This window comes from Coffea eugenioides, unplaced genomic scaffold (assembly GCF_003713205.1).
Source record: "Coffea eugenioides isolate CCC68of unplaced genomic scaffold, Ceug_1.0 ScVebR1_3598;HRSCAF=5059, whole genome shotgun sequence".
Taxonomy (NCBI): Eukaryota; Viridiplantae; Streptophyta; class Magnoliopsida; order Gentianales; family Rubiaceae; genus Coffea; species Coffea eugenioides.
The window spans coordinates 515,659-530,401 of NW_020864190.1; the positions used below are offsets into that span (position 1 = coordinate 515,659).

The 14,743-nt window shown below is 39.7% G+C and overlaps 1 protein-coding gene across 1 annotated transcript; it reads right to left on the reverse strand.

The window, feature by feature from the left end:
* Window positions 1-210: 210 nt before the first annotated feature.
* On the reverse strand, window positions 211-13,773 carry LOC113758089. Its single transcript, XM_027301119.1, has 2 exons — window positions 13,246-13,773; window positions 211-234 (listed from the first exon to the last, which is right to left on the reverse strand). Exons 1-2 carry the CDS (start codon window positions 13,771-13,773, stop codon window positions 211-213), a joined length of 552 nt encoding a protein of 183 aa, XP_027156920.1.
* Between the last annotated feature and the right edge of the window lie 970 nt (window positions 13,774-14,743).

Sequence of the window (14,743 nt, forward strand, 5' to 3'; positions counted from 1 at the left end):
TTTCGGGTATTCGGGCTAGGAAACTTCTGAGTAGAGGGGCGCAAGGGTTCCTAGCTTTTCTTATAAACACTCCCACCAATAAGTTGAGGGTAGAGGATGTACTGGTAGTGAATGAATATCCGGATATATTCCCTGATGAGTTAGTAACCTTATCTCCGGATAGAAAGATAGAGTTCAAGATTGATTTGTTATCAGGGACGTCACCTATCTCTAAAATCCCATATCGAATGGCACCTGCAGAACTTAAGGAGTTGAAGTTACAGTTGCAAGACTTATTGGAACGAGGGTTTATTCGTGAGAGTGGGTCTCCTTGGGGAGCCCCTGTGTTATTTGTGAAGAAGAAAGATGGGACCCTGAGGTTGTGTATAGACTATCAGGGGTTAAATAATGTGACCATTAAGAATAAGTATCCACTGTCCCATATCGATGAATTGTTTGGCCAGTTACAAGGAGCAGTGGTCTTTTCGAAGTTAGATCTCCGACAGGGGTACTATCAGTTGCTAATTCGGAAGGAGCATATACCAAAGACTGCCTTCAATTCTAGGTATGGGCATTTTCAATTTGCCGTTATGCCCTTTGGTTTGACTAGTGCCCCTGCCGCTTTTATGGACTTAATGCATCGGATTTTTAAACCCTACCTGGACCGATTTGTCGTTGTGTTTATTGATGACATTTTGGTCTATTCAAAAACCCAAGAGAAACATGAGCAACATTTGAAGTTAGTCTTACAAACCTTAAGAGATCATCAGTTATATGCTAAATTCAGTAAGTGTGAATTTTGGCTGGAGAAGATTTCTTTTTTGGGCCATGTGATTTCGAAGGAGGGTATTATGGTTGATCCGGCAAAGGTAGAGGCAGTGACTGAATGGAAGAGACCAGAAACTCCCACTGAAGTTCGTAGCTTTCTAGGGTTAGCTGGATACTACCGTCGATTTATTAAGGATTTTTCCAAGCTTGCCGGTCCTCTAACCGATTTGACGAAAAAGAATGGCCATTTCTGTGGGACCCAATGTGTAAGGGTAGTTTTCAAGAATTGAAACGAAGGCTAACCATGGCCCCTATTCTAGCTTTGCCCAATGGTAAGGATAGTTTCACCGTTTATACTGATGCTTCAAGGGAAGGATTGGGGTACGTGTTGATGCAAAATAAGAACGTGATATCTTTTGCTTCTAGGAAATTGAAACCCCACGAGCAAAACTATCCCACCCACGACTTGGAGTTAGCAGCCGTGGTCTTTGCCCTGAAAAAGTTGAGGCACTACCTATACGGGGCCTTAAGTGTAATGCCCCCACTTCTCCCAAGGGCGAACCCAAGGGTATCTGCGGAACGCCTGCCCAACTCTCGCCAAGACTCAAGACAATTCCAATTCAAACCTAGTCTAATACTAACCATGAAAGTCGGAATAAAGGTACGAAGTCATTTCCATACATAAATATCCAGTCTTACATCACAATTTCAAATTTACAATCACTTTCCCCAAAATATACAACATCCAAAAGTGTCTAGTCGGTTACAATCAAAACACTAATACAAAAGTACCTCAAGTCGGCATTTGCTTAACTCCTTCCAATCAGGTTCCTTTTAAGGAAAACAAACTAATGGAATGAGCCAATACTCAGTGAGGCCAAGAAACACACATGCAAACACATAGCCCAAGTAGCAACAACAATTACATTGTAGGTAAAGCTATCAAGTTCGAATAATTCACACTTCGAATAGGAAAAATAAACATAAACAATTCAAGGATACTGTAGCTCTCAGGAGCTAAATTCCACATAGTCGAGTCAAAGTCTTGATCACAGTTCATGTTGACACTCCGTCAACCACATAAGTATCAAATCCGTAGATACAGCACTTTTCTTCGAATCCCATCACCGTTACACCCCTTTACCGGGCCCGCTCATCAAAGTTTTGATAATACTCGAGTATATCATGGCAATACTGCACGAGTAATTCCGAGCAAGATCTCTCCAATAGATATTGCTCTACGAATATCTCATGGTTTGCTAAGCTTATCGACCAAGCCCATGCTGGCTCGATTCACAAAGTTAACCAACGAGTTTAGGCGTCCCCGAATATGAATACGAATACGAATACGAATGTAAGTCGATGAGCAACGCTCGAATCGACGATTCCAGATAGGAATCACAAATACGAATCACAAATACGAATCATAACCACATTACTAAGTACAAGTCGGATATAAATTCACATAGCAAAATTCAAATATAATTTCATTTGAAAGAGGACGAGTGTAGTAAAGTACACACTCGTCTCTCAAAGTTCAAATTCATATAACGGATAAGAAACAGTTAACCACTTAGCGATAAATTCATGCACTTGAAACTCACCAATCAAAATAAGAGAGTGAGTGCGTAAACAAGCCCTTAGGTGTTCCCCTCAAGATCCTCGTGAAGGTCTCCTTGAGCACCTGAGCAAACAATAGTTATTGTGAGAACCCGAAAATTTTTTTATTTTCTAGGCTTTATTTTATTTATTTGCACGCATTTTCTATATTTTCCTTATTAGAAAAATTTTCTAAATAATTTTTATGTGTAAATATAGTTTTTAAATCATTTTTCTAGTATAAGTTAGTTCATGAGAAATTAGGAGTGTATACCGGGCGTGGGACCCGCTAGTACGATAAGTGTGATAAATTCGGCCAATTAGGTTAAGTTTTGTATACAGGATTAATTTACTAGGTGTTAAGAGTAATTAGAGGTTACCTAGATAGATTAACATTGGAGAGACAAAAGGATAACTTTAAGCCAAAAGGGTGACAAGTGTCACTTTCCTACTCAATCTTGGACTTTGACCACTATTCATTAACTTTACTAAATATTCAATTGGACCCCAAATCATCTTCATTCTTCATCCTCTTGGCCGAGCTTCACAAGGAGAAAAAGAAAGGAAAGCCTTCAACTTGTTTCTTCATTTCTTGCTTCAATCTAGTGATTTAACCGTTCAAACTTCAAATTACTCCATAAAAACCCTTAGCTAGGTAGGATTGAGGAAGGTGGTGGAGTGGTTTGGAAAGAGAAGGTGCTAAGTTGTTTCTTTCCTTGAGTTTACAAGGTGAGTTACTAAGAAATTCTCCCTTTGTTCTTGATAATGTTAAATTAGTGACTTTAGTGACTAAATATGTTGATTTGTGGTAGGTTTATGGTTGAAAGTGGAGTTTTGATGGATTTTTTATTTATTAGTGATTTTTTCTGTTTTATATGATAATCATTGTTTACTCATGGATTGATGGCTTGTTATAGTGTAAAATGGAGCTTGTATATGTTGGATATGATTGTTTGTGAAAAATTTCTGGTTTGTGCGGAAAATTCGGTTTAGGGTTTCATAATTGGGGCTTTTCTAAGGTTTGTTGTGGAACTTTTGATTTGCTATGATTGAAGGGCATTGTAACCCTAATAAGGGGTGTTGGATAGTGTGTGAATTGTGGTTGTACTTGTGATTGTGTTGGATGAAATAGATGGTTGTTTGTAGGGCGGAAATCTGAAATTTTAAGAGGAAATGCTGCCCAAATTTTAAGTTCATATGATTTCTTGGAATTGGGTTGCTTAGAGTGCTTATGAGTGACTTTGGGGTTGTCTAAACCTTTAGCACCAAGTGGTCCTTATTTTCACTTCCAAGTTCTTTTAGTTTTGCATTAGTAGTACGTGGATTAGGTTTATGACTCGTGTTCGAGTCCCATTGTGCTTTCTTGAATGTTTTAGGGCGTGCGAGTGACCCAAGGAGCTCGTTGGGCGGAAATTTGTGAAACCTCTTTGTTTAATTGGTGAGTGTACTACTCACATGATTGTTACTTCCTGGCTTTGTTATACTTGAAATCTATGATTGAAATGCTTGTGTTTACTGATGATATTGGTTGAGACGAGGGTGTACTTTATCACTCTCGTACTCTATGGCTTAAGTAACTGTTCACTGTATCAATTGAATTTCCCTTGAATGTACTTGAACTGGTGCCGTTGGACGTGTATCCAACGACCTTTACTGTTAATCCAGAGCTCAACTCCATTGGTGGTCAATTGAATCGAGCCAGCAAGGGCATGGTCGAGAAATTCCTATATGAACTTGGTTGCTTGAGTAGTATTATCTCACTGGGCAACTAGCTCACCCCGTTCCTTTTGTTTTCCTTACAGGAAAATAACTACTTTTGGACTGCAATTGATAATTGGTTGCCGAAATGAGTTAGTTGGACATATCTTTTGTATAGCTCATTTATTGAAACCCTAAATGTACTTTTGGGTCTGTTTCTCTTTTGATTTGGCAAACCATACATGTATCCACTTTTGAATACTTTTGTATGCAACTTTGGATTGTAAATACTAAAGTTCAAGATGTGAACGTTTGCTTGGTATTTGGTTGGGTTCTGTCGGGTCGGTTACTATTCATGGCCGACTCCGGATTTCATTTTTTTTATTTTGGGTTATTTTACCATTTTGACTTGTTTACGCGCGTTTGTAAGTTCCGGATCGCAATAGATCGCTCTAACTGCACCGTTAGTCCTGGCGAGAGCTGGGTAGGCAGTCCGCTAACCCCTTTGGTTCACCTTAGGGGAAGGTGGGGCTGTCACAAAATTGACAAGCCATGGGGACTGTTTTGTGGGATCATTGGGTATGAGACTTTTGATTCCGGTATACTCGAGTATTACCATTTTTGAACTGGTTGGAGTTCGGGCCCGGTAAGGGGTATGTGAGGTGGATGGAAATTGGAGAAAAGTGGAGTCTACGGTATTGGTTACTTTTGATCATTGACGGAGAGTCAACGAGGTGAGATCAAGTTTGGCTAAAGAGGAAAAGGGGTCTTGAGAGCCGTCCGTATCCTTTTAATCTTTATTGAAATGTGGTTTTAGTATGGCTCATTTGTTGAATATATTTGGATTGAGTAAATTTGTGCTTATGTGAACCTTGGTTACTTGCGTGATGGTACCTCATTGGGCGAAAGCTCACTGCGTTGCCTTTGTTTTCCTTACAGGGAACCACTTTTTGGAACTGTGATTTTGAAGCATGAGTTGAGCTAGTTTTAATATATTCTTTTGTAAAGCTCCTCGATGGTTGGAAAAACCTTAAATGTATCTTGATCCAACATTTCTCTTTTGAGTTGTAAATTTGCAACCATATGTATATAACGATGTTTAGCAATGTTCCTGTGTTATTTTGGTTTGGAAATGCTCTTTTATAGGGTTATATAAAGTTTATTGCACTTGTATGGGTTTCGGACATGTTCGGATTTTCAACGACAAAAGGAAAAAAATTGGCGGGAAATTTCTGCAGGAGAATCCGGCTGCAAATCCGGCCAGTTCTTGGCCGGATTACCGGCCGAATTGACAGGGGAAATTTTGAATCCGTGAGGTTGGCCTCTGCCTCCAATTCAGCCCAGAATTCGGTAGGAAATGCGGCGTGATTGTGACCTGGCCGACACTATTCATGTGCGGTTCCATTTTTTTCGTTTTCGTTTCACGATTTTGAATCGATTAAACGCGCTAATATCTTCCAGAACGTTTTAGATTCTATATAACTGTCTTCGTAGTCCTAGCGAGAGTTGGGCAGGCAGTCTGCTAACCCCTTTGGTACGCCTTAGGGGAAGGTTGGGCTGTCACAGTTATGTATTACACAATATCACTTGAAAATCCTTTCTTATCAAGAGAGGGATTGTACACTTGTACAATCTAGAAAATACCATGGAATGGGGTTTTACTTGCTCAAAATTCAAGATTCAAAATTAGTGTTTATTAACACAAGGAAAAACTGATTTCCTTTATGAAGACAAGTCCAAAATGGTCAATTAGTATTGAAGGATAGGGAAGAGTTTCAAAAACTCTATTCTTGTCAAGTTTGAAAATTTCTGATTTGAGGTTCAATCTTTGAAAAATCGTATCTCACTCTTCGTATGTCCAAAATTGGAAAAATTGGTACCGTTAGAAACTACTTCCAAAGTACTAAAAGTTCATAGAAGACACTTTTCCATGATTCCAATTGGAAGATATTCAAAATTTGGCCCAAAGTTGCTGTTTTGGAAAGTCAAGACAGATTTGGGTTGATTTTCGACAAAGTTTGGAAATTCGGAAAAATTCACACAATGCGAACTAGCCTCTAAAATTTGGAACTCAATTAGAGTTACAATCAAAGTTTAAAAAAAAGAAGCGGAACAAGAATTGGAGTTTTGAGCACCAAGATATGGCAGCTCACATTTACTGAAAAGTGAGACCGTTAGGCCAATTTTCCAGATTGAAATCACGGACTTTGGGACTTTGGTTGAGCATCGAAATGGACTCGGAATGACACCAAACTTGGTAGTATTATACTACCATATAAGGGCTATTCCTCTGTAAAATTTCATAGAAAAATACGGATGGGAAGTTGGTTAATCAAATCACTAAAGTTTCCAAATTTCTAAGGCAAATCTGCCAGGTATGTAAATTTTCCTTTTCTAAATATTCGGCTAAGGAAAACATCTCAAATATGGTTAATTTATGTATAAAATGTTTAAGAAACATCCAAGATGTGTTTAGTAGGTGATTAACACCAAAATTTCGAAACAACAAGTCCCAATCAAGGTTAAGGCATCAACTAGCCAAAAAGAGGGTTTTCAATCCCTGAGTCAGTTTTGAACTTCGACGACAACTCACTCACTTCAACTTTGAATTGAGCATGGTTGATGGCGTTGAAAAATAGATTCATAAATATACAATTTCTCAGAAGAAATCATTTTAAAAATCTGTCCACAACTAGCTCATATTTGGGCATCAACTCGCTGCCTCAAACAGAGCTTCCAGTAAAATGAGAAACAGAACAGGCAATTTTATAAGGTTGGTTCGGATCACTCAGGTGGAATCAGGATGTACATTTTATACCGTTGGAAATCTAGGAATATCTAGTTTCTAGTGCCGCAAACAGAACTCGACTTCGATGTTGGAGTAAAAAGTTATAGCTGTTTGAAAAATACTGCCGAGCAATACGGGAAAAATTCCAGTTTTGATGAACTTTCGAAATCACAACATTTGGCCAACCAAATCACGTAATTTTTTGTGAAAACCTTCCACACAGCCCACACAACATATATACATCATAAACAAGTCAATAGAACTTCAAAAAATTGCTCTAAAGGTCATGGCATTCACAGGGGCAGAAATGGAAAAATTCTCCCCTACACTTCCTTTGAGCTTTCATCCGTAATATCACTCATTTCTACTAATTTAAGCACTAATCCAACATTATTAACATCAAAACTCACAAAATCAGTCCATCAAGCCAAAGTGCGAGTTCATAGAGCCCACACACCAAATTTCCAACATAAATAAAGCTACCCATAAGAAATTATGAACTCATAAGTGCTAAACAACTTCCATAAGTCAAGATTTTAGTAGTTGATCGTTGTTTACCTTCCTTGATGAACAAAGCAGAAAATTCCGGCCTCTTGAAGCCAAAAGAAAACTATGAGATGAAGCTCTTTTCCTAGCTTGAGGTGGTCTCCAAGTGGTTAGCAAAGTGTAGTGTGATTTTGAGATGAAATGGAGAAAGATTGGTGCAAAGATTTGGAGTGAAAATGGTGAAGCTTTTCTTCCTCCTTCCTTGCTGTTTTGGCCGGCCACCAAGAGAGAGAAAAGAGAGTGTAGAGAGTGTTGTAGCTTCTTGAGGACGCTTGAGAATTTGTGGCCAAGATTTGTCCCAAAAGTGAACTGGGAATAGTGAGCGTTCGCGCGCATTTCGCGCCCGATTCCTCTCGGGTTTGTTTCACTAGTGCACTAAACCTCTAATGCACTTTCATTCATACTATTATTATTCACTCTTAATGGTCTAAAAACAAAGGTCTAAAGTCCCTCAATTAATCACACGCATAAAAACGCATACTTCCGATTTGTGCGCGATAAAGTGAAATTTTCAAGAAATTCTTATAACGATAGTATCACTAACTAATAATTGAACACTTAAACATAAAAATACCTATTTCCAAGACTAATGTACAAGTCTCCAATTTTCCAAGCTTATTGTATCCTCGAATCGATTATTGACTCCAATCGCGTATTCACTATTCTCACTTAACGGCTTTCAAAAAATTAAATTTCGAAACGAGTCATTTTAAAAATATAAGTGAGTCATAGTTCCATGTAATTGGGTCTAAAAAGGTTGAAATAAAATATTCGGGGCAAACGGGCAATTATATATTTAAATAAACTAGTAATAGGAGTTTAAAATAGATAAATTTGCGAGTCCTCACATCCTCCCCTCCTTAAAAGAATTTCATCCTCGAAATTCACATCTAGGACAATATCATACCCCTTAATAGCCGCGCCTATCGGATCAATCAGTAATCTTACAATCGCTAACCCATATCTCGCAATTTCTATTTTGATTCTATCTTATGAATCTAGGATTTTGTAAAAATGTGAATTGTATTAGGGTCACTTAGAACCTCAGATAGACAATGAAAAGCAAGAATCATACCTTCAACGACTGTAGCAGAATTGGAAACCTGTTGATAGCCTAATGCATAAACCCTAACTGGTGCTTTAGATCGACTTCCTCCAGCACTAGACTGCTTAGCAGCTGACTTTTCAGGCCTTTGGGTACTACCTCCTTCTTTTGGTACGGCTGGGCATTTCGATATCTGGTGCTCGGTACTACCACAATACAAGCACCTCCCTTGTTTCCTAAAACAATCACTCTCTGTATGGTTGAGCTTGCCACAATAACCACAAACAACTTGGGGAGCCACAGATTGACCATTTGGAGGTGTCCCTCTCGATTGACCTCATCCATTGCGATCTCCTCTAGATTGAGTCCCTTTTGGTGTGCTAGATATTTCCACTCCACCCGTTCCTTTTCCCTTTTTAAAAGGTGGGGCACTCTTAGCTGCCTGTCCAGAAGGGTTACTAGAAGTGTGTGACGCCCCGAAAGAATGAGAGTGAGAACCCGGAAATTTTCTAATTTTCTAGGGTTTATTTTATTTAATCGCCCGCCTTTTCTACATTTTCTTTATGAGAAAAATTCCCCAGATAAAGTCTATGAGTAAATATAGTTTTTAGATGATTTTTCTAGTATCGAATAGATTTTGAGAAATTAAGAGCGTATACCGGACGTGGGACCCACTAGTGTGAGAAGTTCGAAAAAATTTGGCCAATTAGGTTAAGTTTCGGATACTGGTTGAAATTTATCGGGTGTTAAGAGATAAGTAGAGGTTGAGATGTGATTGATGTGAGAGGGACTTAAAGGATAGAGATGTTTTAAAGGAAGTGACAAGTGTCACCTTAAGAGTGGTTGTAACTTATGACAACTATTCACCTTTTTGACTTATTTGACCAATTGATTAAATATCTCAAAAATTACCACAAAAATCACCATTTCTTACCTCCATTGTGGCCGGCCACCTTGAGCAAGGAAGAAAGAAAAACTCTTCAAAGTTTGGCATCCATCTAGTGCAAATCATCCAAAGCAATCACTTAGACTTGTTTCTACTCCATAAAATCTCTTCTTTAGGTGTTAGTAAGTGGTTTGGTGAAGTGTTTTGGGAAGCTAAGGTGACAAACAACTCTTCCTCTCTTGTTTACTAGGTGAGTGGTGATTGAACTTTCTCCTTCACTTAATGAAGCTTAATTAGTGCCTAGTGGTAGTTAAAGTGATGAATTTTGTGGTTTACTTCTTGGTTTTGGATGAATTGATGAAGTTTCAATTTATTGATGAATTTTCTGGTTTAATATGAATGTGATGTTGTGGCTATCCTTGATGATGGGAACTGATGTTTAATGACTCTAGGAGGTGGAAAAAGTGGAAGATTGCAATTAATTTCTGTTTTGGAAGAAATCTGGAAAATTAGGGTTCTTGGTTCTTCATTCTGTCCGAAATTTATGGTCCTAGATAGAGGCGGAATTGGCCTTACCTCAAAACATGAAAGTTTTAGGGAATGACATTTTAGAGGTGTCTACAAAATTTCAGGTCAATCGGAGTAGTTTAGAGTGAGAAAAGTCGAAATTACTATTGCTGTTCTGGTTTACCCGAAATTGGGATTTGCGACTGTAATTGGTTGTTTTGGCTGGAATTGCTTCCGAATTGGTTGTTTAGGCCTTCTGATGAAATTTATGCCTGTTTCTTAGCTTTCAGCTGGTTTTGGAATTTCTAGATTTGGACTTGGAGAGCCTGATTTATGATGTTTCCGCTAGAATGCGTTTTGTGAACCTGTTTTTGTGATTCTGGTGTAGTATCTTGCATTTTTGACCTCGTTACACTCGAAACTGGGTTGAGTGACTTTCTACAATATTGTAACCCTATCTCTTAGCTTTGAAACGGTGGGTCTTGCACCTTCCTCCGACCATCGTAGTGCCATTGGTGCCATTACCGTAAAATGACGTCAAAACTGTTTTTCTGGTTTTGAGCTTAACTTTCATTTCCGAACTTTTCCCTAGCTTGACTTGTACTAGTACTACTTGGAGCTTGCTGAATGGCTATTGGATGAACTTGTTGTTGTGTGTGTACCTTTGGGTTTGAATGAGCAAAATAATGAAGCCATGATGGCTGGAAAAGTTAGCAAATTCAGGGGAAGTGCTGTCCGAACTTTGAAGGGATTTGTTTGCATTGAGTTTGTGATCTAAGACTTGGATTTGAGCAAGGCAATGTTATATGCTGGATGATTTCTGAGCCGTGGAGGTGAGTGACCCTAAACTATTTCCAAAGTACTTGTGAAATGTTTCTTGCATTATGTACTCGATTGCATATCATGCGTGCTTGCATGTGAGTTCATGACATGATTTGGCTTCAATGAGTTCTGGGAAAGTCTTGTGCTGGACACCAACGTCTCCACTCTGTTTATGGTTCATGTTCATGTTTATCTGGAGCTCAAGAAGGGGCTCCCTCTTAATGTTAAATGATCTATTTGAGCGTTGGGTGTTCAAGTGCTATGATTTCCCTGGCTCACGAGAGCACTAAACGAACATTTGATCTCTGAATCATGACATCATCGAAATGATCTAAATACAACATTGTGAAATATATTTGTTTAATGATTTTACTGGTTACTCGCTGAGCTTCTAGCTCACCCCAAAAATATTTTATTCCCCTCCACAGGGCGTAAAGCGAAGGAAGGACTTGCAGTACTTGTGCACGTGACTGGATGGCCTATGTTTTGTATAATTTGGATTTGGAAATCATTTTATGCATAGTTGGGAATTATTTCCGCTTTGCTTTTGACATGTAATTATTGGAGAATTTGATGTAATATTTGAGGTTTATTCTTGTAATTTATTTGAGGATTGTAGTGAACGACTGAGTCCCGGCGAGAGCTGGGCAGGCGGCCCGCCGAACCCTCTGGTTCGCCTTAGGGGGAGGTGGGGCTGTCACAAAGTGCCTCTTTTCTTAGCGTGAAAGTCTCTAACTTGCAGCCTGGCACTCTCGACTCTCTGTGCTTTTTCTAAGACTTCAGTGAACGTAGAGATTTGGGCTGCTGCTAAACCCTCCTGATGCGGATACGGGTGTGCAATAATTAACTTCAACCTTGGGTCAAGAATCCGTTGGTACACATTGGCCATCCGATGACAAGATCAAGATCCAAGAGGGTGAAGGAAGCTTTACGAGCCTTGATCATTCACCATACAAGCAAGGAGCAAGCTAAGTTTGAAAATTTGATGGACCATGAAGTTACTTTGTTCACTTGTACGTTTAAAGTGAAAGAATGATCTCATACTTGTTAGCTTAGTTGGTAGTTGTTTTAAAACTGTCCTGTTTAGTAGTTGTTAGGTGTTGAGTATTTTATTACTTATCGGGCCTTATTGGAAAGCCTTAAAGAGCTAGCTCTTTAAGCTTTTTTATGCGAACCGAATCTCTTCCAGGTTTATGTGGGCCGGATTTTGCCCTAGTGTTAGCCTATAAAAAGGCACCTCTTGTAAGAGTAAAAGACAGATTATTAAAAAAGGAAGAAGAGAAGGAATTGGCTCTCATACAAAGGAAATCAAGTTTCCAAAAAAAAATAAAAATCGCGAGTTTCCAATTCTTGGTGGGTTCCCAAATCTTGGTTCATCTCCAAATCTTGGTTGATTTCCCAAAACTTGAGTTTCCTAATCTTGATTGGTTTCCAACTCTTGAGTTTCAATCTTAATTGAATTCCAAAGACCCTAAACGACCTCACCAGCCCCAAACACACCAGATTCTGTTTTCAAAACCAAACCAAACACCTTAGCCCCAAACCGCCTTGGGAGTTCTTGAGTTTCTAAAATCGGTTGAGCTAGTTTCAGCAATACTCAAAAGAAAATTCCAGCAATACTCTAGCAACTTGAACACTAAAACAAGATAAGGTACGTGACTCTTTTTTTTTTTGTCTTTAAACCCTAACAACCCAAACACAAGTATAATAGACCCAAGAACTTGGACAGAAAACACAAAAAAAAGACAACACCCAAACAGTTTTTTTTATTTGGATGAACAGTAACGTAAACAGTACGCTACAGTACGATGAACAGTAATTCGGAATAGTAGTGATGAACAGTAATCGCTGCTCTGATTACCAACTGATATAGGCAACCTTAGGGGAAGACCCTCCAAGAACCTCCCAACCTTGTAATTATCAGAGTTGGATCTTTTCTCCCAACAGAAATTGAACTCGATTGTTCTCATGAACTCAAGACCTCTGACACACAAAGGTAATCAGCAACCTTAAGCAAATAAGGATGGATGAAGCGACACCACGATTAGGGAACAAGCTAATCGATAAAGTCTGATTTGAATCCTAAGCTATGAACTCAAGAATTCAAGAGTAAGTTCGGTTAAGAACTTGAAGGAAAATTTCTCACGATTTCTGGTTGTAATAATCTGTCTTTTACTCTTACCAGAGGTGCCTTTTTATAGGCTAAAACTAGGGAAAAATCCGGCCCACATAAACCTGGAAGAGATTCGGTCCGCATAAAAGAGCTTAAAGAGCCAGCTCTTTAAGGCTTTCCGATAAGGCCCGATAAGTAATAAAATACTCAACGCCTAACAACTACTAAACGGGACAGTTTTAAAACAACTACCAACTAAGCTAACAAGTATGAGATCATTCTTTCACTTTAAACGTACAAGTGAACAAAGTAACTTCATGGTCCATCAAATCTTCAAACTTAGCTTGCTCCTTGCTTGTATGGTGAATGATCAAGGCTCGTAAAGCTTCCTTCACCCTCTTGGATCTTGATCTTGTCATCGGACTGCCAATGTGGACCAAAGGATCCTTGACCCAAGGTTGAAGTTAATTATTTCACACCCGTATCCGCATCACCTCCTGAATCTCCACATTAAGTCCTTGTACAAAGCGCCTTATCCTCCTTCGTTCATTAGTCACCAATTCAGGAGCATACTTAGAAAGCTTAGTAAATTTCCCTTCATACTCAGCTACATTAGAAGTTCCTTGCCTCAACTTTATAAATTCATCTTCCCTTTTTTCTTGAATCAAGGGTGGGAGAAATTTCTCATTAAATTCCCTCGTGAAGTTTTCCCAAGTCCAGGAGGTCTGCGCTCTTTCCCATTTCCCCCTTATCAAATCCCACCAGGCACGTGCCACTCCCTCAAATTGGAAAGCAGCAAAATTTACTCGCCTATTTTCGGTATAGTCTAAAGCAGTGAATATATTAGTTATTCTCTCTAACCAGTTTTTAACTGCCTCGGGGTCGGGCTCTCCAGTGAACTGAGGTAGGTTAAACTTCAGGAACCTCTCCAAAGCCTTATCTTCTCCTCTATCCTGGCCCCCGGGCTGGTTAAGGGGTTCTGGACCCTGTCTTTCAGCTAAGCGTTCTAAGATATCAATCATCCTATTAATGGCAGTAGCCACTTGATTTCCCTCTACACTTTCCTGTCCCTGGGTCGGTCCAGTTGCTGATCCCTGGTCATCCCCATGAGGTTGGGCCTGTCTAGTCCCTCGCCCACGGCCTCGACCACTCCTTAGTCCTTCCATTATCCTATGTATGCCTAATGCAAGAAATAAATCAATTACGCGAGAAAATACTTAAAACAAGAACCAATCAAGAAAACATTTAAAATAACAATAATTTGCATTCATTAACATGTCAAGATCCATACAAATAGCAAGTCATGGGGGAAATCACAAAAATATAGCACACAGGTGCCACAAGGGTACTTTTAGTCACAGAAGACTAAAGTAAAAGCAAGTGCCACAGAAGTAGGCCACACAGTCATGCAAAATACAATGGCCTCAGCACTTATCACCCCTGCTAATCCTAGCTATACCAGTCAAAAGGGTCAAAAGAGTCAATCACTAGGGACCTAGGCCACAGTAGGACTACCAAGAGGAATCTCTTCCTCAGGATCCTCCTCTAAGTCCTCCCCCTGAACCGGGCTCTGGACAATATCCGACACCCCCTCTATCATCTCAGTGGCATCAGCCAGCATTCTGGAAGCCCGATCACGGACCTCCTCACCTAACCTAGTGAGTCGAGCCCTATTCCTCTGGAGCTCCTCACGAGTGACTGCAGCAGTAGCCACCTCGCCAGCCACTACCTCCTTAAGCTCAGCGATCCTCTCGCCTTGAGCACCTACCATCTGTCTAAGTTCATCCACCCCCTCCTGTAAATCTCGGTTGAGGTTCACCAACTGACGACGCTCGTCGTCCAAGGCTAGCACAAGGTAGTTCGGGTAGGCAAACGTCACCCTACACGAACATCAAGGATACCTATCATAAGGTGAATAACGCACACGAGCTCCTCCACCCAGAGCTCGGTAGTAAATAGGCCTAGGAGGCTCTACATGGCCATTAGCATGGC

What these genes read in the sequence shown, in the direction of transcription:
- LOC113758089 (XM_027301119.1), bottom strand. Translation starts at nt 13,773, where the DNA reads ATGATTGATATCTTAGAACGCTTAGCTGAAAGACAGGGTCCAGAACCC. An exon ending in TTAATGTGGAGATTCAGGAG is followed by an intron (nt 235 to 13,245) that starts GTGATGCGGATA and finishes TAAGTTCTGCAG; the next exon opens with GTGCCATTCGATATGGGATT.